A 20,427-nucleotide genomic window follows, 5' to 3' on the forward strand; every position below is an offset into this window, starting at 1 on the left:
GACAGAGCAAGACTGTGTCAAAAAAAAAAAAAAAAAAATTCCAGGAGAGGCTGGGTGCGGTGGTGCTGTGGTTCACACCTGTAATCCCAGCACTTTGGGAGACTGAGGCAGGGGACATCACTTGAGGTCAGGAGTTCGAGCCCAGCCTGGCCAACATAATGAAACCCTGTCTCTATCAAAAAATACAAAAATTAGCCAGGGGTGGTGGCATGAGTCTGTAGTCCTAGCTACTTGGGAGGATGAGGCATAAGAATTGCTTGAACCTGGGTGGTGGATTCAAGCAATTCTGCTGCCTCGGTCTCCCAAGTACCTGGGATTACAGGCATGTGCCACCATGCCTGGCTAATTTTTGTATTTAGTAGAGCAGAGGTTTCACCATGTTGGCCAGGCTGGTCTCCAGCTCCTGACCTCAGGTGATCTGCCCACCTTGGCCTCCTGAAGTGCTGGGATTACAGGAGTGAGCCATCGCACCTGGCCCCAAGAAAAGAGGTTTAATTGACTCACAGTTCTACAGGCTGTACAGGGAGCATGGCTGGGGAAGGCCTCAGGAGACTTACAACCATGGCAGAAGGCAAAGGGGAGCAGGCATCTCTTACATGGTGGGAGAAGGAGCAAGAGACACAGTGGGGATGTGCCACACAGTTTTAAACAACCAGATTTTGTGGGAACTCACTCACTCTCATGAGAACTGCAAGGGGGAAATCTGCCCCCAGGGTCCAGTCACCTCCCACCAGGCCCCACTTCCAACACTGGGAATTACAATTCTATCTGAGATTTGGACATTAATAACACAGGGCATCCAGAGTGCATTGCACAGTACAGATTGTTCAGAGTTCTTAAATAACGAGAACTAAACCGATCTATCTTACTAAAGGCATGTAGTTCTCTTCTATAAAGTTCTTAAACACTAACATGAAACTATATGTCTATGTGTATATACATTATGTACAACTAAAGGTATATACAGCCATCCCTCAGTATCACTGGGACTCGTTCCAGGAATCCTGCAGATACCAAGATCTGAGGATGCTCAAGTCCCTTATAAAATGGTGTAGTGAGTGAGGTCATCTTAAGGACAGTGATAGGGTCACGACAATCACATGAGCAATAAACAAGGGGTCAACCTCCATTAGGTCACCCAGGCAAGGAGGTGGGCCATGTGCAGTGAAGATGGTGCAGTGTGCACCATCTCTTATGTAGGGGCAGGCTACTTCTAAGGAATTCTGTAGGAGGATGCTTTGAGTCAGCACAGTAGCTAAAGAGGTCCAAGGTCTACAGCCACCTGCTGGCAGCTTCCAGTGATTTCTATAGGAGGATGCTTTGAATCAGTACATAGCAACAGGGCTGACAAGGTATACAGCCACCTAGGAGCGATTATACCAGGGGGGTTTTAAGCCCTCAGATGTTCTCGGGCTTGCCAACTTGAGGCCAGCTTTCCAGAAGAACTGGACGCAAGGTACTGCAACTCCTTTTCAGGAGGAGTGACTCTTGCTGCAAGCCTGCCATACAGCGAATATCTTTACAATACTGAACACTGCTGCCTGGGCCAGCCTGCCATGTAGCATGTGCCCTTTCAGGCAGGGGCACTACTGCCTCAGCCATAGATTCTTGTCCTGGTATAACTGTTTTTCCCTTAAATCATGCTCTGCACTGTGTCTGCTGTGGACATTCCTCTGACTATAAGCAAGATATGATTATATATATATATGGGTGTTTATTCCTTAATTCATGCTTTATACTGTGTCTGCTCTAGACATTCCTCTGACTATGAACGAAGATATAATTATATATATACATGGAAATAACCGAGTAGTAAGATATTCTTCAGGCACTAATTGTTCTGAGTATAAACTAATACATGATTACATATAAAGGATTATATAAAGGAAATAACTGAGTAGTAACACTATAAGATATTCTTAGGTACTAATTGTACCGGGGTTCTGCTTAGCTCTCCTTGCTCAGTGCCCTGATGGGGGGTTGCCCACACCTTGAACCCAGGTGGTCGAGGCTACAGTGAACTCTAATGGAGCAACTGCACTCAGCCTGGGCAGCAGAGCGAGACACTGTAAAAAAAAAAAAAAAAAAAAAAGATGTACTCACAAATAGCCTGTACACATCCTCCCATACACCACAAATCATCTCCAGATTACCTATATGTAATACAATGTACATGCTTACACCATATATTACAGTTTGTGTTACTGTTTACTGTTGCATTGTTATCTTTTTTCTCCAAATATCCTGTCTGTGGTCAGTGTGGAAACTGCAACTCGAATTCACTCTTCTAGGTGTTTTTGTTTGTTTGTTTGTTTTTGTTTTTTGAGACGGAGTCTTGCTCTATTGCCAGGCCAGAGTGCAATGGCGCAACCTCGGCTCACTGCAACCTCTACCTCCCGGGTTCAAGCAATTCTCCTGCCTCAGCCTCCCGAGTAGCTGGGACCACAGGCACGCACCACCATGCCCAGCTATTTTTTTTTTGTATTTTTAGTAGAGGCGGGGTTTCACCATATTGACCAGGATGGTCTCGATCTCTTGACCTCATGATCCACCCGCCTCGGCCTCCCAAAGTGCTGGGATTACAGGCGTTTTTTGTTTTTTTTTTTTTGACGTAGTCTCCCTTTGTTGCCAAGGCTGGCATGCCATCTCGGCTCACTACAATCTCCGCCTCCCGGTTCAAACGATTCTCCTACCTCAGCCTCCCTAGCTGGGATTACAGGCACCTGCCACCATGCCCTGTCTTGTTCTTCATGCAGTTTTTAGGATGCGTGGGGAGTTTTCTGGGGTTCACTGTTTTCATTATATGACTATGACATAATAACATAGGAAGGGTCTAATTTCTGGTCTCTCTCCTCCGCACATTCCCCCAATCATCTCCTCCTCTCCCTAGAGCGGAGCGAGACCTTCCTGGAGGTGTGGGGGAACGCGCTGCTGCGCCCACCGGTGGCCACCTTCGTGCGCGCCCAGGCAGACCTGCTGGCCCACCTGGTCCCCGAGCCCGACCGCCTGGGGGAGCAGCTGCCCTGGCTCAGCCTCCGCGCCCTCAAGGTGCGGCCGCCCGACCTCCATCCGGTCACTGCCTGGGATCGGGTGGCCGCGGGAAGAATGGAAGTGCGCAGTCCAAAGGACGTGCGTTGATGGAGCAGGCGGCGGACTCAGGGGTTCGAATCCCAGCTCCGCGACTCCCGCTGTGAGATTTGGCCTGGGGGCAGGAGGTGGCTTCTGCTTTAGAAGCCTCAGTTTTTTCATCCGGGAAATGGGAGAATCGTTCCCCCGTCCTGGGATGGAAGAAAGGGTCAACTAGAAGCTGCTTTCCTTGCATCCCTCTCTGCCTTACTCTCTCCCTGCGCGTGCCTGACCCCGCAGTTCCGTGAGCGGGACGCCCTGGAGGCAGTGTTCCGCTTCTGGGCTGGCGGCGAGAAGGGGCCCGAGGCCTTCCCCATGAGCCGCCTCTGGGACTCACGGCTGCGCCACTACCTGGGCTCGCGTTACGACGCCCGGCGCGGTGTCAGCGACTGGGACCTACGCATGAAGCTGCACGATCGTGGGGTGAGGGGCCCAGGAGAAGGGAGGAGGGGCTGGGGCCTGGACTCCTTGGTCTGAGGGAGGAGGGGCTGGAGTCTGGACTCCTGGGTCTGAGAGAGGAGGAGCTGGGGCCTGGACTCCTGGGTCTGAGGGAGGAGGGGCTGGGGGCCTGGACTCCTGGGTCTGAGGGAGGAGGGGCTGGGGTCTGGACTCCTGGGTCTGAGGGAGGAGGGGCTGGGGCCTGGATTCCTGGGTCTGAGGGAGGAGGGGCTGGGGGCTGGACTCCTGGGTCTGAGGGAGGAGGGGCTGGGGTCTGGACTCCTGGGTCTGAGGGAGGAGGAGCTGGGACCTGGACTCCTGGGTCTGAGGGAGGCGGCGCTGGGTCCCTGGACTCCTGGGTCTGAGGGAGGAGGGGTTGGGGCCCTGGACTCCTGTGTCTGAGGGAGGAGGGGTTGGGGGTCTGTACTCCTGTGTCTGAGGGAGGAGGCGCTGGGGGCCTGGACTCCTGGGTCTGAGGGAGGAGGCGCTGGGGGCCTGGACTCCTGTGTCTGAGGGAGGAGGCGCTGGGGGTCTGGACTCCTGGGTCTGAGGGAGGAGGGACTGGGGTCTGTACTCCTGGGTCCGAGGGAGGAAGGTGTTGGTCTCTCCATGCTCTTTCATTGAGGGCTCCGTTCTTCCCGCTCGCACCCCAGGCCCAGGTCATTCACACCCAGGAGTTCCGACGCTGGCGGGACACAGGCGTCGCCTTTGAACTGAGGGACTCCAGCGCCTATCACGTGCCCAACCGGACTCTGGCGTCTGGTCGCCTCCTGAGCTACGTGCGTGTCCACTGCCTGTCCGGGCCCGCTGCTGCTTCTCGGAGACCTAGGAGTCAGGGTCCCCAACATCGACCTCACCTGCCTCCTCTCTCCCTCCTTTTCCAGCGCGGGGAGCGCGTGGCAGCGCGCGGGTATTGGGGGGACATCGCCACGGGGCCCTTTGTGGCCTTCGGCATCGAAGCGGACGACGAGAGCCTCCTTCGGACCAGCAACGGACAGCCGGTCAAGGTGCGCGGAGTGGCTGGGACTGGGGGTAGTGGTGGGGCGGGGGTGGGCGGTTGTGAAAGGCCCGACCCCACACCAGGCCCCCCACATCAGGCTCTGCCCCCAGCTCCAGATCCCCGCCTTTCACTTCGCGGGGACGACTCTATTCAGGGAACAGGCTCCATCCCCGCCGGATAGGTCCCGCCCCACTTCACATCCTCCAAGCCGCTCCGGGAGTTCTAGTCCTGGACCAAGACTCCCCGCGTTCTAAGCCCCCCACCGCCATCCTGGCCCCGACGTCTGTCCACTCCCCTTCTATCCCTAGACGGCGGGTGAGATCACTCAACACAATGTGACAGAAATGCTCCGCGAGGTGGCCGCCTGGGGTCGCTGTAGAGCCACCCTGGGGAACCCAGAGGAGAAGCAGCATGCCGAGGGAAGCCTGGAGCCAGGGACTGCAGGTAAGCCAGGGACTGCAGGTAGGCCAGGGACTGCAGGTAGGCCAGGGACTCCAGGTAGGCCAGGGACTGCAGGTAGGCCAGGGACTCCAGGTAGGCCAGGGACTCCAGGTAAGCCAGGGACTGCAGCCTCCAGACATTTCACACTGGAATGGGGACTGACATGATGTGGAGTGCGTGGGCCAGTGTCGGTTTCTTCTTGATATTCCGTCTCTTTTTCCCTCTTCTCTTTCTCTCCCTTTCCTAAATCCTGAGAGCATGCTTAGGATTCTTAATTCCAGTAGTAGAATTCTAATCTTAGGCCGGACGCGGTGGCTCACGCCTGTAATCCCAGCGCCTTGGGAGGCCGAGATGGGTGGATCACGAGGTCAAGAGATCGAGACCATCCTGGTTAACATGGTGAAACCCCGTCTCTACTAAAAATACAAAAATTAGCTGGGCATAGTGGCGCACGCCTGTAGTCCCAGCTACTCGGGAGGCTGAGGCAGGAGAATTGCTTGAACCCAGGAGACAGAGGTTGCGGTGAGCCAAGATCGCACCATTGCACTCCAGCCTGGGTAACAAGAACGAAACTCCGTCTCAAAAAAAAAAAAAAAAAAGAATTCTAATCTTATCTGCAGAGGTCTATGCTGTCCAAGAATATTCTCCCAGGGTTCTGGGTCCCAGCTCCCCGTTGGACACCATCCCGGACCCCAGATCCTGGCTGGGCCTCCTTCCAGCCATCCTCCCACCTGGCCCTCCCTGAGTGTCTGTCGGGCAGGGTATGTCTCATGTGGCCCTGGCCACCCACTCTCTTTCCCTCTCTAGAGTCTCAGTTGCCTGATCTGTACAGTGGGTCTCTGCCTGCTGGGCTGACCTTCCCAGAATTTTCCAGAAATCCACCTCAGGGGAAAGATTTTTTTTTTTTTTTTTTTCTTTGAGACGGAGTTTCACTCTTGTTACCCAGGTTAGAGTGCAATGGCGCAATCTCGGCTCACCGCAACCTCCGCCTCCTGGGTTCAGGCAATTCTCCTGCCTCAGCCTCCTGAGTAGCTGGGATTACAGGCACACACCACCATGCCCAGCTAATTTTTTGTATTTTTAGTAGAGACGGGGTTTCACCATGTTGACCAGGTTGGTCTTGATCTCTTGACCTCATGATCCACCCGCCTTGGCCTCCCAAAGTGCTGGGATTACAGGCTTGAGCCACCGCGCCCGGCGAAAGATTTTTTTAAAAGCTTCAAGAGGACAAGGAATGTTATCTCCAAGTCCTGTGCCTGCCCAGCTCTGCCCAGCTCTATATATGTCTCTGGCTTTCCGCCCTCATGAAAGTACCTGCAAGATGTGGCCCCTCTATCACCTTCCCCAGCAGCCCCCACCCCGGAATCTTTCACCATCCACTTCCTGCCCCTCGATTCTGCTCAGACTCTCCATCATAAGAGCTGCTACAACGGCCGGTTCCAGCTTCTCTATGTGGCCTGTGGGTAAGTGGGGAGGCAGCCCAAGCCCCATTCCCTCCTCCTTCAGACCCAGGAATCCAGGCCCCAGCCCCTCCTCCCTCAGCCCCTCAGCCCCTCTTCCCTCAGACCCAGGAATCCAGGCTCCAGCCCCTCCTCCCTCAGCCCCTCAGCCCCTCTTCCCTCAGACCCAGGTGTCCAGTCCCCAGCCCCTCCTCCTTCAGACCCCCATCTCCTCCTCCCTCAGATTCAGGAGTTCAGGCCCCAGCCCCTCTTCCCTCAGACCCCCATCTCCTCCTTCCTCAGATCCAGGAGTCCAGCCCCAGCCCCTCCTCCCTGGTACCCCAGAGTCCAGACCTCCTGCCCCCTTCTTCCCCAGGACCCAGACTCCAGTATTGCAGCCCGTCCTCCCTCAGCGTCTGGGTTCCCAGAGCCCCATCCTCCCTCTGGATTTAAAGCTGAATCTCAGCCTGTCCTCTGTCCTCTCTGCAGGATGGTCCATCTTCTCAGCCCTGAACTTGGGGCCTGTGTGGCACCGGGAGGGAACCTGATTGTGGAATTAGCCCGGTGAGCCAGTGGGGTGGAGGGTGGGGCCTGTCCTGGCTGGGGGTCAGAATCTGGGTCCCTGACGTGGCACTTCCCATCGGCAGGTACCTGGTGGACATGCGGCAGGAGCAGCTGCAGGGCTTCAACACCCGGGTCGGGGAGCTGGCTCAGGCAGCTGGATTCTCTCCACAGGCCGGGGCCAGGCACTCAGAGACCTTCGCACGTTTTTGCAAGTCCCCGGAATTGGCTCTGGGCAACACTGACCCAGCTGTGGAACCCAGAACTCTGCCCCTTGAAGTCCTGGCCCAGCCTCTTGAAGCCCGTAGCCCTTCCCCCGAGGACCTGACCGATCCTCTGCAGGGCGGGACCCCACACTCTGAGCCCTGCCAGCCGCCCTCTGCATCTCCAGGTTCACTCTCCAAGGTTCTGGCTCTGCCCCAGGGGGCTTTGCCCCCGCCCAACAGTGAGTCAGACTCCAAAACTGGAGTCTGACCTGACCCCTAGACGCCCCTTATCTCCAGCTTCCAAAGTCAGGTTGTAGAATTAGAACCCGCTGATACCATTTTAAGCCTGCCACTGGAGCCCTCAACTTTATTCTCATGATTCCCACTCAGTACCCGTCATCCCCATGCCAGGGGTGTTGCTAGAATTTCAAATTCCATTTCTGGGATTCTGCGGTCTATTCCTAGAATTCTAGATTGTTCTCTCAGAATTCCAAATTCCACTTCTGAGACTCTAAGCCCAGCCTAGGATTTGACCCTCAGTCTCAGGCCCTTCACTTCTGCCCTCCTTGTCCCCAGGTACCCTGTGGCTGCCTGGGGTCTAGGGTTTCTCCGCACCAGGGCCTGGTCAGCACCCAGATGTTTCGAGTAAAGCAAGTGTGTCCACCCCTCTGTGTGTCCAAGTGTCTTTGCTGTCCTATGTCTGTCTCCAGGGCTGGGGGAGAAAGGCCTAGGAGTGGTGGACAGAAGAGGTCAGAAACCAGATGCCTGGGTTTCCAAGTGGACAAGAGATGGATTTCTCAGTGCTGTAGGCTGAGAGCTGGCCCCCAGCACAGCTGCACTCCAAATTAAACACAACATTGTTGAGTGGCCTGGACTCCTGGGTCTGAGGGAGGAGGGGCTGGGGGCCTGGACTCCAGGGTCTGAGGGAGGAGGGTTTGGGGGCCTGGACTCCTGGGTCTGAGGGAGGACAGGTTGGGGGCCTGAACTCCTGGGTCTGAGGGAGGAGGTGCTGGGGGCCCGGACTCTTGAGTCTGAGGGAAGAGGGGGCTGGGGGCCCAGACTCCTTGTCTGAGGGAGGGGCTGGGGTCCCCCAGAGTCCTGGGTCTTAGGGAGGAGGTGGCTGGGAGGAAGGGCATTCTCTGGGTCTGAGGAAGGAGAGGTCTAGGACTCCAGGATCCGAGGGAGAAGGATCCGGATTCCTGTGCCCCGAGGTGGCTGGTGATCCAGCTGGAGCAGGGCCCGTCCCGCCCCTCACGCGCCCCATTATCTCCCATGGTGGGCAGGGGGGGAGGAGGAGGCAGTATATTTAGTCTCTGTCCTCCGCCCTTTATCTCAGTGTCCCCGGGGAGGCTCGAGCAGCCCGGAGGAGACTCACGGTCCCTGGGACCTTGAAGGTCACCCGGGCCACCCCCTCACTGACCCTCCAAAATCCCCTGTCCTCTCCCTGCCTCCTGCCATTCCGGGTCTGAATCTCAGCATGGCGGATGAGTGAGTGACTCCCCAAGGCAATGAGAGTTGGGGTGACCTCCCGGGGTCCCAAGAGGGGTCCGAGCTGAGAGGCTGGACCCCTGGCTTGCGACGGGTGGTACGGTTGGGACTCTTGGGTGAAGAGAGGAAGTCGCGAGTCAGACTCCTGGAACCCGAGGAAGGGGAAGCGGTGTCCCCTGATCTCTTGGTCAGAGGGGTCTCCGGGGTCCCTTAGGAGGCAGACAGGACACAGCCCACCACTAACCCCCTCCCTGGTTTTTCTCCTTCCAGGAGCAGCGATGCGGTGAGAGCAGCGGGCTAAGGCGTGGCTGGGACCCCCAGGGCCGGGGCGGGCGCTGCAGTAAGGGGACTGTGGGGAGGCTGCAGCCCTAGGACTAGAGGGTGTGGTGTGGTGAGGGCTGGGTGGGGTCTTGGTGGTGATGGGGCCCCCACTCCTCCCACCCCAGGCTGGGGAACCTCGCCCCGCACCAGCCCCGGTCAGACGCCGCTCCTCCAACTACCGCGCGTACGCCACGGAGCCGCACGCCAAGGTGGGACGGGGTTTCCGGGGGGCCGAGGACAGCCGCGGGAGAGACCCGAGACCCTGGGGCGCGGGGAGGAGCCAGGGCAGTAAAGGGGGTGGGGCCTACGTAGAGGCGCTTCAGGGGCGGAGTTTCGCAGAGGGTCGCGCTCGGATTGGTGAGAGCCGCCTGTGGGCGGAGCTCCGTTGCCCTTGGACCTGCTTAGGGATAGATAGGCAGTGCCGAGCCAAAGGCAGAGACCTGGATTGGTGGATGGGAATGAGGGGCGTGGCCTCCCATAGACTCAGCGCTCAAGTTGGAGGTGGGCCCAAATCTGGACCGGCTGGGCTTGCCGGCGGTGTCTTGAGGCCCCCTACACCGTCGTCTCCGGATCCCCCTCCATGATCCTTCCTTGCTCCATCTCACCCTGGCAGAAAAAGTCTAAGATCTCCGCCTCGAGAAAACTGCAGCTGAAGGTGAGGACGGGCGGGAGAGGGAAGCAGCTTGGCGCTGCCCAGGGGGCGGAGCTTGGTAGTGTGTTTGGCTTCGGGCAGGTGGGCGGGGCTTGGGCGTTCGGGGCGTGGCTTTAGCGCGGAGTCCCGCACGGGGTGGGCGGGTCTTTGGAAAGGTGGAGACCCAACTCGAGTGGCTAGAAGAGCACGGGCGGCTTCTCCAGGCCTGGTCTTTATTCTGATGCCCCGGCTGGGCTGCGCTAACCTCACACCTCTCCGCAGACCCTGATGCTGCAGATTGCAAAGCAGGAACTGGAGCGAGAGGCGGAGGAGCGGCGCGGAGAGAAGGGGCGCGCCCTGAGCACCCGCTGCCAGCCGCTGGAGTTGGCCGGTCTAAGCTTCGCGGAGCTGCAGGTACCCGCTCCCAAGGCAAGGATTCACCCAGCCTAGGATCCGAGGTTTCTAGTCCCCGGAATTCAGCAGTACAGTCCCTATCCCCCCTTCTGCTCGGGACCCAGGGGTCTAGTATGACTGTCCTTACCCAATTCTGTACGGTTCATTGGACTCCTGGCCCCTAACGCCCTTTGTTTGCAAGTCTGTGGAGTCCTGGCTCCAATCTACTCCTTCAGGACCATCTGGCCCTCCTTTCCCATATAGGAGTCCAGGCCCAAGCTCCTCCTCCCTCAGACCCAGGAGTCCAGGCCCCCAGCCCCTCCTCCCTCAGACCCAGGAATCCAGGTCACCGGGCCCCCAGGCTTCCCCCAACAGCACACACCACACTTCTCCTCCAGGACTTGTGCCGACAGCTCCACGCCCGTGTGGACAAGGTGGATGAAGAGAGATATGACATAGAGGCAAAAGTTACCAAGAACATCACAGAGGTGGGATGCATGCGCAGCTTGGGTACCTTCAGGGCAGGGCGAGATGCCTGAGACTTGGTCTCAGCCTGACCCCTTGCAGCTGCTTTCGGCTGCACATCCCAGGAGACCCAGGACAACCATGAGCCTGGCAGGGCTGGGGCAGAAGGATGAGTGCGATATCGTGAAGGAAAGCTGTTCTAGGCAGAGGGAACAGCACATTCGAGGCCACGGGCTGGGAAACAGAAAATGTGTTAGTGGACATGTTCAGGGCATACCATGTTAGTAAATTGGCTCAGGGAATTGTGATTTGCATGTAGCTGATGCAGGTTATACCACTGGTTTTGAGAGGTGAGACTGGAGTACATTAGGAGGGTGATTCAGTTCCAGGTTTAGAAGCTTAGACTGGGAGAGGACGAGCCGGGTGCGGTGGCTCACACCTGAATCCCAGCACTTCGGGAGGCCGAAGCAGGCAGATCAACTGAGGTCAGGAGTTCGAGACCAGCCTGACCAACATGGAGAAACCCTGTCTCTGCTAAAAATAAAAAGTTAGCCGGGCTTGGTGGTACATACCTGTAATCCCAGCTATTAGGGAGGCTGAGGCAGGAGAATTGCTTGAATCCAGGAGGCAGAGGTTGCGGTGAGCCAAAGTCGAGCCATTGCACTCTAGCCTGGACAACAAGAGCAAAACTCCATCTCCAAAACAAACAAACAACAAAAAAGGCTGGGTGCATTGGCTCACACCTGTAATCCCAGAACTTTGGCAGGCAAAGGTGGGTGGATCACCTGAGGTTGAGAGTTCAAAACCAGCCTGACCAACATGGAGAAACCCCATCTCTACTAAAAATACAAAATTAGCCAGGCTTGGTGGTGCATGCCTGTAATCCCAGCTACTCCAGAGGCTGAGACAGGAGAATCGCTTGAATCCAGGGGACGGAGGTTGCAGTGAGCTGAGATCACGCCATTGCACTCCAGCCTGGGCAACAAGAGTGAAACTCTGTCTGAAAAAAAAAAAAAAAGAAAAAGAAAAATAAAAAAAAAAAAGTTAGACTGGGAGCTTAGGCCGGGAAGATACTGGATGAGGCTTTGGTACTGGAAGACAGGATAAGGAGAATAAAAATGGAGTGCAGGATGGAAGAGCTGGGTGAGGGGGAAATGGAGGGAGATGTCTTCACCTCCCTGTATGGCCGCCTCCAGATCGCAGATCTGACCCAGAAGATCTTCGACCTTCGTGGCAAGTTTAAGCGGCCCACCCTGCGGAGAGTGAGAATCTCTGCGGATGCCATGATGCAGGCGCTGCTGGGGACCCGGGCTAAGGAGTCCCTGGACTTGCGTGCCCACCTCAAGCAAGTGAAGAAGGAGGACACCGAGAAGGTGAGTGTAGGCTAAGACCATGAGAGAGGATGCTGAGGGGAGGGGCACTGCGTGCCAACAACCCTAGGGCCTAACCTGAGGGCACCCAGCTAGCGGTCCTCAGAAATGCAAGAGGAAGACAGGAAGTAGGAGAGGAAGACAGGAAGTGCATTAGGGCTAGAGGAAGTCCATGTAAGAGCAAAGAGGGTGTGTGAAGGGCCAGGTGCGGTCACTCATGCCTGTAATCCTTGGGGTTAAAAAAATTATTTTTTTAGTTTCCTTTTGTTTTTTGAGATGGAGTCTCACTCTGCTGTGCAGGCTGGAGTGCAGCGATGCCATCTCAGCTCACTGCAACATCCACCTCCTGGGTTCAAGTGGTTCTTGTGCCTCAGCCTCCTGAGTAGCTGGGACTACAAGTATACACCACCACAATGTTTTTTTAATTTCTACAAATTTTTTTTTTTTTAATTAGCCAGTTGGCCGGATGCAGTGGCTCAAGGCTGTAATCTCTGCACTTTAGGAGGCTGAGGGGGGCAGATTATGAGGTCTGGAGTTCGAGACCAGGCTGGCCAACATAGCGAAACCCTGTCTCTACTAAAAATACAAAAAATTAGCTGGGCATGGTGGCAGGCACCTGTAATCTCAGCTCCTCAGGAGGCTGAGGCAGGAGAATCGTTTGAACCTGGGAGGCAGAGGTAGCAGTGAGCCAAGATTGTGCCATTGCACTCCAGCCCAGGCAACAGTACGAGACTCCATCTCAAAGAAAAAAAATTAGCCAGTCATGGTGGTGGCGTGTAGCTTCTCAGGAGGCTGAGGCAGGAGGATCGCTCGAGCCCATGAGATTGAGGCTGCTGTGAGCTATGATTGCACTACTGCACTCCAGCCTGGGCAACACAGTGAGACCCTATCTTTAAAAAGAAGAAAAGAGGGGTGGGCATGGTGGCTCACACCTGTAATCCCAACACTTTGGGAGGCTGAGGTGGGCAGATCACCTGAGGTCAAGAGATCAAGACCAGCCTGGCCAACATGGTAAAACCCATCTCTACTAAACGTACAAAAAATTAGCTGGGCATGGTGGTGGGCACCTGTAATCCCAGCTACTTGGGAGGCTGAGGCAGGAGAATCACTTGAGGCCAGGAGGCAGAGGTTGCAGTGAGCTGAGATTGTGCCATTGCACTTCAGCACTCCAGTCTGGGCAACAAAACTCTGTATCAAAAAAAGGAGAAAGGAAAGACAAGAGCGGATGCCTGAAATCATGGATTGTACTGAACCCTATATGTACTGTTTTTTCCCTATACATATATACATACCTATGATACAGTTTCATTTATAAATTAGACACAATAAGAGATTAACAAAAAATAATCATAAAAGAGGGCTAGGCGCGGTGGCTCATGCCTGTCATCCCAGCACGTTGGGACGCTGATGCAGGCAGATTGTTTGAGCTATGCTACCAGCCTGGGCAACATAGCAAGACCCCCATCTCTATAAAAAATACAAAAGTTTGCTGGGCATGGAGGCACACACCTGTGGTCCCAACTACTCAGGAGTCTGAGGTGGAAGGCTGGCTGGACCCCAGGAAGTTGGGGCTGCAGTGAGCCAAGATTGCACCACTGCACTCCAGCTTGGATAAGGGAGCCAGACCCTGTCTCTAATAATAAAAATAATAAAAAGAACAATTATAACATATTATAATAAAACTCATGTGAATGTGATCTCTCTGTTTCTAAATATCTTATGACACTGTAGTCACCCTTCTTTTCTTTGTGACATGCGATGACAGTGCCTGTGTGCTGAGATGAAGTGAGGTGAATGGCATAGCCATTGTGACCTAGTGTTAGTCTGCTATTGGCCTGAAAGTCCATCAAACTTATAAATTGTTTATTTCTAGAATTTTCCATTTAATGTTTTTGGGCCATGGTTTACCTTAGGTAACTGAAACCACAGAAAGTAAAATCACAGATAAAGAGGGACTACAATAATAAGAAGAGAGCTGGGCATGGTGGCTCATGCCTGTAATCCCAGCACTTTGGGAAGCTGAGGCAGGTGGATTGCCTGAGGTCGGGAGTTCAAGATCAGCCTGGCCAACATAGTGAAACCCTATCTCTACTAAAAATACAAAAAATTAGCTGGGTGTGGTAGCAGATGCCTGTTATCCCAGCTACTAGGGAGGCTGAGGCAGGAGAATTGCTAGAACCAGGGAGGTGGAGGTTGCAGTGGGCTGAGATCACGCCACTGCACTCCAGCTTGGGCAAGAAGAATGAAACTCTGTCTCAAAACAAAACAAAACTAAACTAAAAAACAAAAACAAAAGGCCGGCATGGTGGCTCACACCTATAATCCCAGCACTTTGGGAGGCTGAGGTGGGCAGATCACGAGGTCAAGAGATCAAGACCACCCTGGCCAACGTGGTGAAACCCCATCTCTACTAAAAATACAAAATTTAGCTGGCATGGTGGCGTGCTTGTAGTCCCAGCTTCTTGGGAGGCTGAGTCAGGAGAATCGATTGAACCTGGGATGTGGAGGTTGCAGTGAGCCGAGATTGCATCACTGCACTCCAGCCTAGTGACAGAGGGAGACTCTTGTCTCAAAAAATAAAAAATAAAAAAAAGAAGAGAAGGAAGGAAGGAAGGAAGGAGATAGGAAGTGCATGGGGCAGACAGGAAGTGGAGGGGAAGATAGGAAGTGCAAGAAGGAGACAGGAAGGGGAGGGGAAAGGGAAGAAATGCATGAGGGAAGAAATGCATGAGGGAAGAAATGCATGAGGAAGAAATGCATGAGGGAGACAGGAAGTAGAGGGGAAAGACAGAAGAGTAATAAGGGAAGGAGTGTGCCACAAAGCAGGAAATGCACAAGGGAGACAGGAAGTGCATGAGACAGGAAGTGCAGGGAGGAGACAGGAAGTGGAGGGGGAAAGACAGGAAATGGGTGGGGAAAGACAGGAAGTGCATGAGGGAGACAGGAAGTACATGAGGGAGACAGGAAGTGGAGGGGGAAAGACAGGAACTGCATGAGGGAGACAGGAAGTACATGAGGGAGACAGGAAGTGGAGGGGGAAAGACAGGAAGTGCATGAGGGGGATAGGAAGTGCATGGGGAAATTGGCAGGGATTGTCTTGAGGGGACAGGAAGTACTCCGGAACTAGACACTTGGACAGACATCCAGGGGTAGAATGGCCCTACAGGCTGGAGGGAAGGTGGGAATTCTTGAGAGACTGCAGACCAGGAAGAGACCCTAACCTCTGACTCTATTGCCATCCTCCAGGAAATCCGGGAGGTGGGAGACTGGCGCAAGAACATCGATGCGCTGAGTGGAATGGAAGGGCGCAAGAAAAAGTTTGAGGGCTGAGCCTTCCTGCCTGCTGCCCCAGCCCTGAGGAGGGCCCTGAGGAATAAAGCTTCTCTCAGAGCTGAAAGTGATTGCATGTTTATTACCCAGGGCTTAGGCACGAAAGAGATGGGAAAACTGAGCGCAGGGCTCCCCCAAAGCTACACAGTAGGTCGGGGATTGGATGGGTCTCCCATGTGGAGCACTCTTGGCTCTGTTATGGAAAAGAATCCCAGGGATCATGAATTTGGAAAAGAGCTTTTTTGTTTGTTTGTTTGTTTGAGATGGAGCCTCACTCTGTCGCCCAGGCTGGAGTGTGCAATGGCGCAATCTCGGCTCACTGCAACGTCTGCCTCCTGGGTTCAAGCAATTCTCTTGCCTCGGCCTCCCAAGTAACTGGAACTACAGGCGCCACTGTACCCAGCTAATATATATATATGTGTGTGTATATATTCAGTAGAGACAAGGTTTCACCATCTTGGTCAGGCTGGTCTTGAACCCCTAACCTTGTGATCCACCTGCTTTGGCCTCCCAAAGTGCTGGGATTATAGGCGTGAGCCACCGCACCCGGCAAGAGCTTTGTTTCTTAAGAAGCGGATCACAACCTGCAGGCTGGAATCATGGCCTTGTGCCAAAAACCAAAAGCAGGTGCTTTAAGGGAGGGAAGGGCAAGGTGGGAATTTATGCTGAGTAGGGTTGGCTAAGTGCATGTATTCAACTGGTTATAGAAGGAGCTATGAATATTCATGGATGGGTGGACGCATGTATGTGTGACAAGGAAACATGCTTTTTTTTTTTTTTTTTTTTTTTTTGAGATGGAGTCTTGCTCTGTCACCCAGCCTGGAGTGCAGTGGCACAGTCTCAGATCACTGCAACCTCTGCCTCTGGAGTTCAAGCCATTCTTCTGCCTTAGCCTCCCCAATAGCTGGGATTACAGGTGTGTGCCACCATGCCTGGCTAAGTTTTATATTTTTAGTAGAGACGGGGTTTCACCATGTTGGCCAAGCTAGTCTCGAGCTCCTGGCCTCATGATCTGCCCCCGTCGGCCTCCCAAAGTGCTGGGATTACAGGCATGAGCTGCTTGGCCGAGCTGTAAACAGGCATTTTACGTGCATCCCATATTCACTTTGCAGTGGAGGCTTAACATTTCAGTGCATTACACTGAATGCATTCATGTCAAAACATGAAGCAGGGACATGAAGGTACTCAGCACACAGCTTCTGTCAATAGCCAGAATGAGTCCATGGTCCATGGCATCTTATTGGGAGAAAGTCACTGAAATCGGTCTCTTGTTCAATGGATGCTGCAGTTATGCCTTGTGGAACAGGGGTTCAGTTAGTTAGCATCTGGCATTGGATGGCTGCAATTGTAATACTGCTTATCTTGAAGGCTTGTTTAGTTGCTAGAAAGAGGAAAAGCCTTGTGACAATTAGAACATAGTTTATTATAAGAGTGGGGATGCGTGACTTAGCCCTTGCGTGTCATGGCCTTAGGTCTTGTTTATAATTTGGAATCTTATTGCCACAAATAGTTCATTCCATCAGCTTCTGATCTGTATTGTCACAGCTACTTTGGCCTTTGTGGAGCGCACAGAGATGTCAAGACTAAAGCTCAGAGAGAGAGACACACAGAGAAACAGGCAGAGAGGCAGTGGCAACCGAGAGACTGAGTTAGGAGTTCAGAGAGGAGCCGCCAGACAGAGACCCAAAGAGAGGGGGAAAAACCACAGAGGCATAGAAGGAAGTGCAAAGAAGGGGGAAAAGAGAGACCGAGATATACTCACAGCAAGGTGCAGAGACATGGAGACCCTATAAGAGACGGAAATGGAGAGCCAGAGAGAACTGCGGGCACTAAGGGAGACATGGAGAGACCTAGAAAGGTAGAGATGTGAACACGGACACAGAGACCCAGAGCCAAAAAGGAGACGGAAATGTAGAGAAATGTAGGGTCCAGCCCTACTAGGGTCGTGGGGTGTCCCCTATCACTGTGCCAACGCGCTGGATCTGAGAAATAAGGAGACAGGACACCAAAGGACTGGGTAAAGGCAGCTGGGCTCAGGGGTGGAGTCAGGCAAGGCCCTGAGTGTCCAGGCGCATCTGTATTTATTAGGTACAAGATGGGGGGGGGGGGGGGAGTGAGTGAGGGCATCTTAAAGGATAGGGAAGGGGTCAAGACAATCACGTGCACAATAAGCAAACGGTCCACCCCCATTAGGTCACCGACACAAGGGGGTGGTCAGTGTGCAGCAAGGGGTCGACCCCTAAGGAGGTGGGCAGTGTGCAGTAAGGAGGGTGCAGTGTGCAACACGTCTTATCTAAGGGCAGGCTACTTCTAAGAATTTCTATAGGAGGATGCTCTGAGTCAGCACAGTAGCAACACAGCCGACAGGATCTACAGCCACCTGCTGCTGCTACTAAGGATTTCTATAGGAAGATGGTTTGAGTCAGCACAGTAGCGAGAGCGCTGACAGGGTGTACAGCCACCTAAGCGCAATTATACTGGACGGGTTTTAAGCCCTCGGACGTTGGAGGGATTGCCAGCCTGAGGCCAGCTTTCCACAAGAACTCTATGCAAGATACTACAACTCCCTTTCAGGAGGAGTGACTCTTGCTGCAAGCCTGCCATACAGCGGGTGTCTTTATGATACTGAACGCTGCTGCCTGGGCCAGCCTGCCATGTAGCACATGCTCTTTCAGGCAGGGGCTGTACCGCCTGCGTCTTTGATTCTTGTCCTGGTGTGGCTGTTTTTCCCTAGTTCATGCTCTGCAATGTGTCTGCTCTAGACATTCCTCCAACTACAAACTAAGACATGATTATCTATGAAGAGATTAAATATAAAAGGAAATAAGTGAGAAGTGAGCAGTAAGATATTCTTCAGGCACTAATTGTGCTGGGGTCTGCTTAACTCTCCTTCCTCGGTGCCCAGAAAGGGGTTACCCGCAAAGATATGTGGTCGTAGGTGGACAGAAATGCACAGAGAGACTGTGAGCCCCCACAGACACAAACGCAGAGAGGGACATGCAGAGACACCCACAGAAATGCAGAGACAAAACCACCTGGAGACACTTGCCAAGAAACACACTGAGGGTCACGGATAGAGACAGATTGAGAGAGAGCCCAAGACCGAGAGCCAGCGAGGGACCCCAGGAAATGCACAGAAACACACAAAGACCAAGACTGCAAGAGACAGACACTGAGAGGCGTGGAGGGTGAGGAATCCGAGGAAGCCTGCTCTCCAGGGCTGGTTGAACCTAGAGTTCAAGGTCGTGGCTTGGCTGGGAAGAGGGAGGGGATGCCAAAAAAGATCAGTGTCAGATGGAGGGGGGGAGAGAGGGTAGGTTTCCACCCTAATTGACACCCCATCCTCCCCTCCCCGCCCCCCCACACCTGCTTCCTGGCTTTAGTGCCTGTTGTCACCAGGATGGAATCCTGGTGGCAGACAAAGGGGTGGGGGTGGGGAGACAGAAAGATGGACAGAGACAGGGGGAGACTAAGCAGTAGAGTCAGGCACACAGAGATACACAGAGGGAGAGCCACAGAGACCACAGAAGCGGGTCCAGAAAGAGGCGTAGACAGAAAGAGGGAACAGAGAAGAAAACAGGAAACATTCCTTATAGCCTTTTTGTCATTAGTAGGTCCTCCAAGGACCTACTGTGTGCTGGGCGTTGGGACGTCAAGCGCAGGGAGGGAGCTACAAGGGAGGGAGCTGAAGCACCGTGGGGGCCTGGGGCTGGGGGTGGGGGCGGGGATCCAGGGCCCTGCTGACGGGGTTGGGGAGGAGCCCACGGAGGCATTTGGACCCTGAGCATGGAAACAACGGGGACAGCAGGACTGTCTCTGGGCTCCCAGACTTGTGTTTGAGCAAAGGAATTCTCTCCTCCTCCCTCTCCCCTCGGGGCGGGGCCCAGCCTCCAGCTATAAAACCCCCGGAGCTTCAGTGCCGGTGGTGAGGCTCAGCCACAAGATTCCCAGGATCTCAGACGCAGCCTAGGTAAGGGGCTCTGCGGGGCCCTGTGGTCTCCACAGACGGTGTCCTTCGGGGAGGGGGCAGGAGGCGGGTGGGGAAGATGTGGGGTGTGGAGAAATCGTGCAGAGGTAGGTGGGGAATACACCTGGAGGTCTGGGAACTTGAGAGGCTCGGACTTTAGGGGGACTGGGGATAGAGGGGAAAATATTAGGATTTGTGGGTTACACAAATCCTAGTCTGAGGCTGCCAGGACTTGGGTGTCCCAGAATAAAACTGCCTAGATCTTGGGGTTCTAGGGGTCTTGGGGGAAAGCTCAGAAGTCAGGGACATCTGGACTTCGAGGTCAAACAGTCTGGGTATCAGGATTTGGGGCCTCAGACTCTGAGGGTATCAGGAATTGGGAAGGGGTCTCAGAATCTGGGGTTTTAAGACTGGAGGCCTCAGAATCTGAGGTTGAGGATAGAAATCATCACCACCTGGAGTGTCATTATCTGGGATATCATCAATTGGGCCTCCAAGTTTGGGTATCAAGGTTTTGGGGGGTCTCATATTCTTGAGGCTTCAGAATTTAGGAGGTCTTAGGGGGTGGTCTTAGGATGTCCTGGCCCATATGTGGACCATCATGAACTGGGCTGTCAGAATCTGGAGCTGTGAGGACTTGTGGTCTCAGAAACACAGGCACCAGAAATCCGGGTCTCAGAATCTGTGGGTATTGGGATTTGGGGATGGGCAAGTGGCCTAGACTGTCTCAAAGACTTCGGGGTCTAACAATGTAGGGGTCAGGGTGAGGTCTGTGGACAGAAGGTGCCCTTTGGGCCCTGCCCCAACCCTCCCCGCTGCGTGATGTACGGGAAGGTGAAAGGGGAGACAGGTGTGGGGGAAAGCAGCCAGCGGGAGGGGTGGGTGGGAGAGGGATGCAGGTGACTAATTCTCCCAGAAGCCCCCCTTCCTCAAATCCCTTCTTAGGAAATGTCCTCTGTTTCACCATCTACGACATGCCCCCAAAATAGCTCCTGGGGGTGGGGCGGCTATTGTCTTCAGGCCACTGTCCCTTCTCAAATGCCTCCTCCTAATCCCAGCTGGATCAGGTTCCCATGGGCTTGTCATAAGACAAAAGAGAACAGCTGTGCTGGGGGGGGCAGGGTCTGCAGCCTCGGGGCTGCGCCTCAGACCACACCTACCAGGGCCTGTCCTCCTGTGCTCCTGAGACAGCCAGGAGTCCAGGCCCCAGCCCCTCCTCCCTCGGACCCAGGAGTCCAGGCCCCCAGCCCC

At 54.4% G+C, this 20,427-nt stretch overlaps 3 protein-coding genes across 8 annotated transcripts in view; all 3 read left to right on the forward strand.

Annotated features, from left to right (window-relative positions):
* DNAAF3 (dynein axonemal assembly factor 3) overlaps positions 1–7,878 on the forward strand; it is a 9,708-nt gene extending 1,830 nt beyond the window's left edge. For all 3 annotated transcript variants that reach the window (XM_032263120.1, XM_032263122.1, XM_032263121.1), the window contains 8 exons: positions 2,891–3,048; positions 3,367–3,549; positions 4,218–4,343; positions 4,449–4,571; positions 4,873–5,008; positions 6,354–6,468; positions 6,934–7,008; positions 7,092–7,878. In XM_032263120.1, coding sequence (XP_032119011.1) covers positions 2,891–3,048; positions 3,367–3,549; positions 4,218–4,343; positions 4,449–4,571; positions 4,873–5,008; positions 6,354–6,468; positions 6,934–7,008; positions 7,092–7,479 — 1,304 coding nt within the window. In that variant the 3' untranslated portion in view covers positions 7,480–7,878. The remainder of the gene's footprint in view (positions 1–2,890; positions 3,049–3,366; positions 3,550–4,217; positions 4,344–4,448; positions 4,572–4,872; positions 5,009–6,353; positions 6,469–6,933; positions 7,009–7,091) is intronic.
* A 658-nt stretch (positions 7,879–8,536) lies between these two features.
* On the forward strand, positions 8,537–15,276 carry TNNI3 (troponin I3, cardiac type). The gene is made up of 8 exons (XM_032263184.1): positions 8,537–8,699; positions 8,970–8,982; positions 9,146–9,229; positions 9,634–9,675; positions 9,934–10,065; positions 10,443–10,532; positions 11,706–11,882; positions 15,126–15,276. The coding sequence occupies exons 1-8, from the start codon at positions 8,689–8,691 to the stop codon at positions 15,207–15,209; spliced, it is 633 nt and encodes a 210-aa protein (XP_032119075.1). The 5' UTR covers positions 8,537–8,688; the 3' UTR covers positions 15,210–15,276.
* A 3,712-nt stretch (positions 15,277–18,988) lies between these two features.
* Positions 18,989–20,427, forward strand: part of TNNT1 (troponin T1, slow skeletal type) — an 18,038-nt gene continuing 16,599 nt past the window's right edge. For 2 of the 4 annotated variants that reach the window (XM_032263174.1, XM_032263176.1), the window contains exon 1: positions 19,117–19,182. The gene's annotated coding sequence lies outside the window, so the exon portion shown is untranslated. Of the gene's footprint in view, positions 19,183–20,427 lie in introns of all 4 variants that reach the window. The other 2 variants (XM_032263175.1, XM_032263177.1) reach the window with 2 other exon arrangements.

The sequence above is a fragment of the Sapajus apella genome, unplaced genomic scaffold (assembly GCF_009761245.1).
Source record: "Sapajus apella isolate SASKATOON/1434 unplaced genomic scaffold, GSC_monkey_1.0 scaffold135, whole genome shotgun sequence".
Lineage (NCBI taxonomy): Eukaryota > Metazoa > Chordata > Mammalia > Primates > Cebidae > Sapajus > Sapajus apella.

Excerpts from the sequence above, each read along its gene's own strand:
- TNNI3 (XM_032263184.1), top strand. Across the intron at positions 9,230-9,633 it reads CCACGGAGCCGCACGCCAAG|AAAAAGTCTAAGATCTCCGC; the intron begins GTGGGACGGGGT and ends TCACCCTGGCAG. Across the intron at positions 11,883-15,125 it reads AGAAGGAGGACACCGAGAAG|GAAATCCGGGAGGTGGGAGA; the intron begins GTGAGTGTAGGC and ends GCCATCCTCCAG.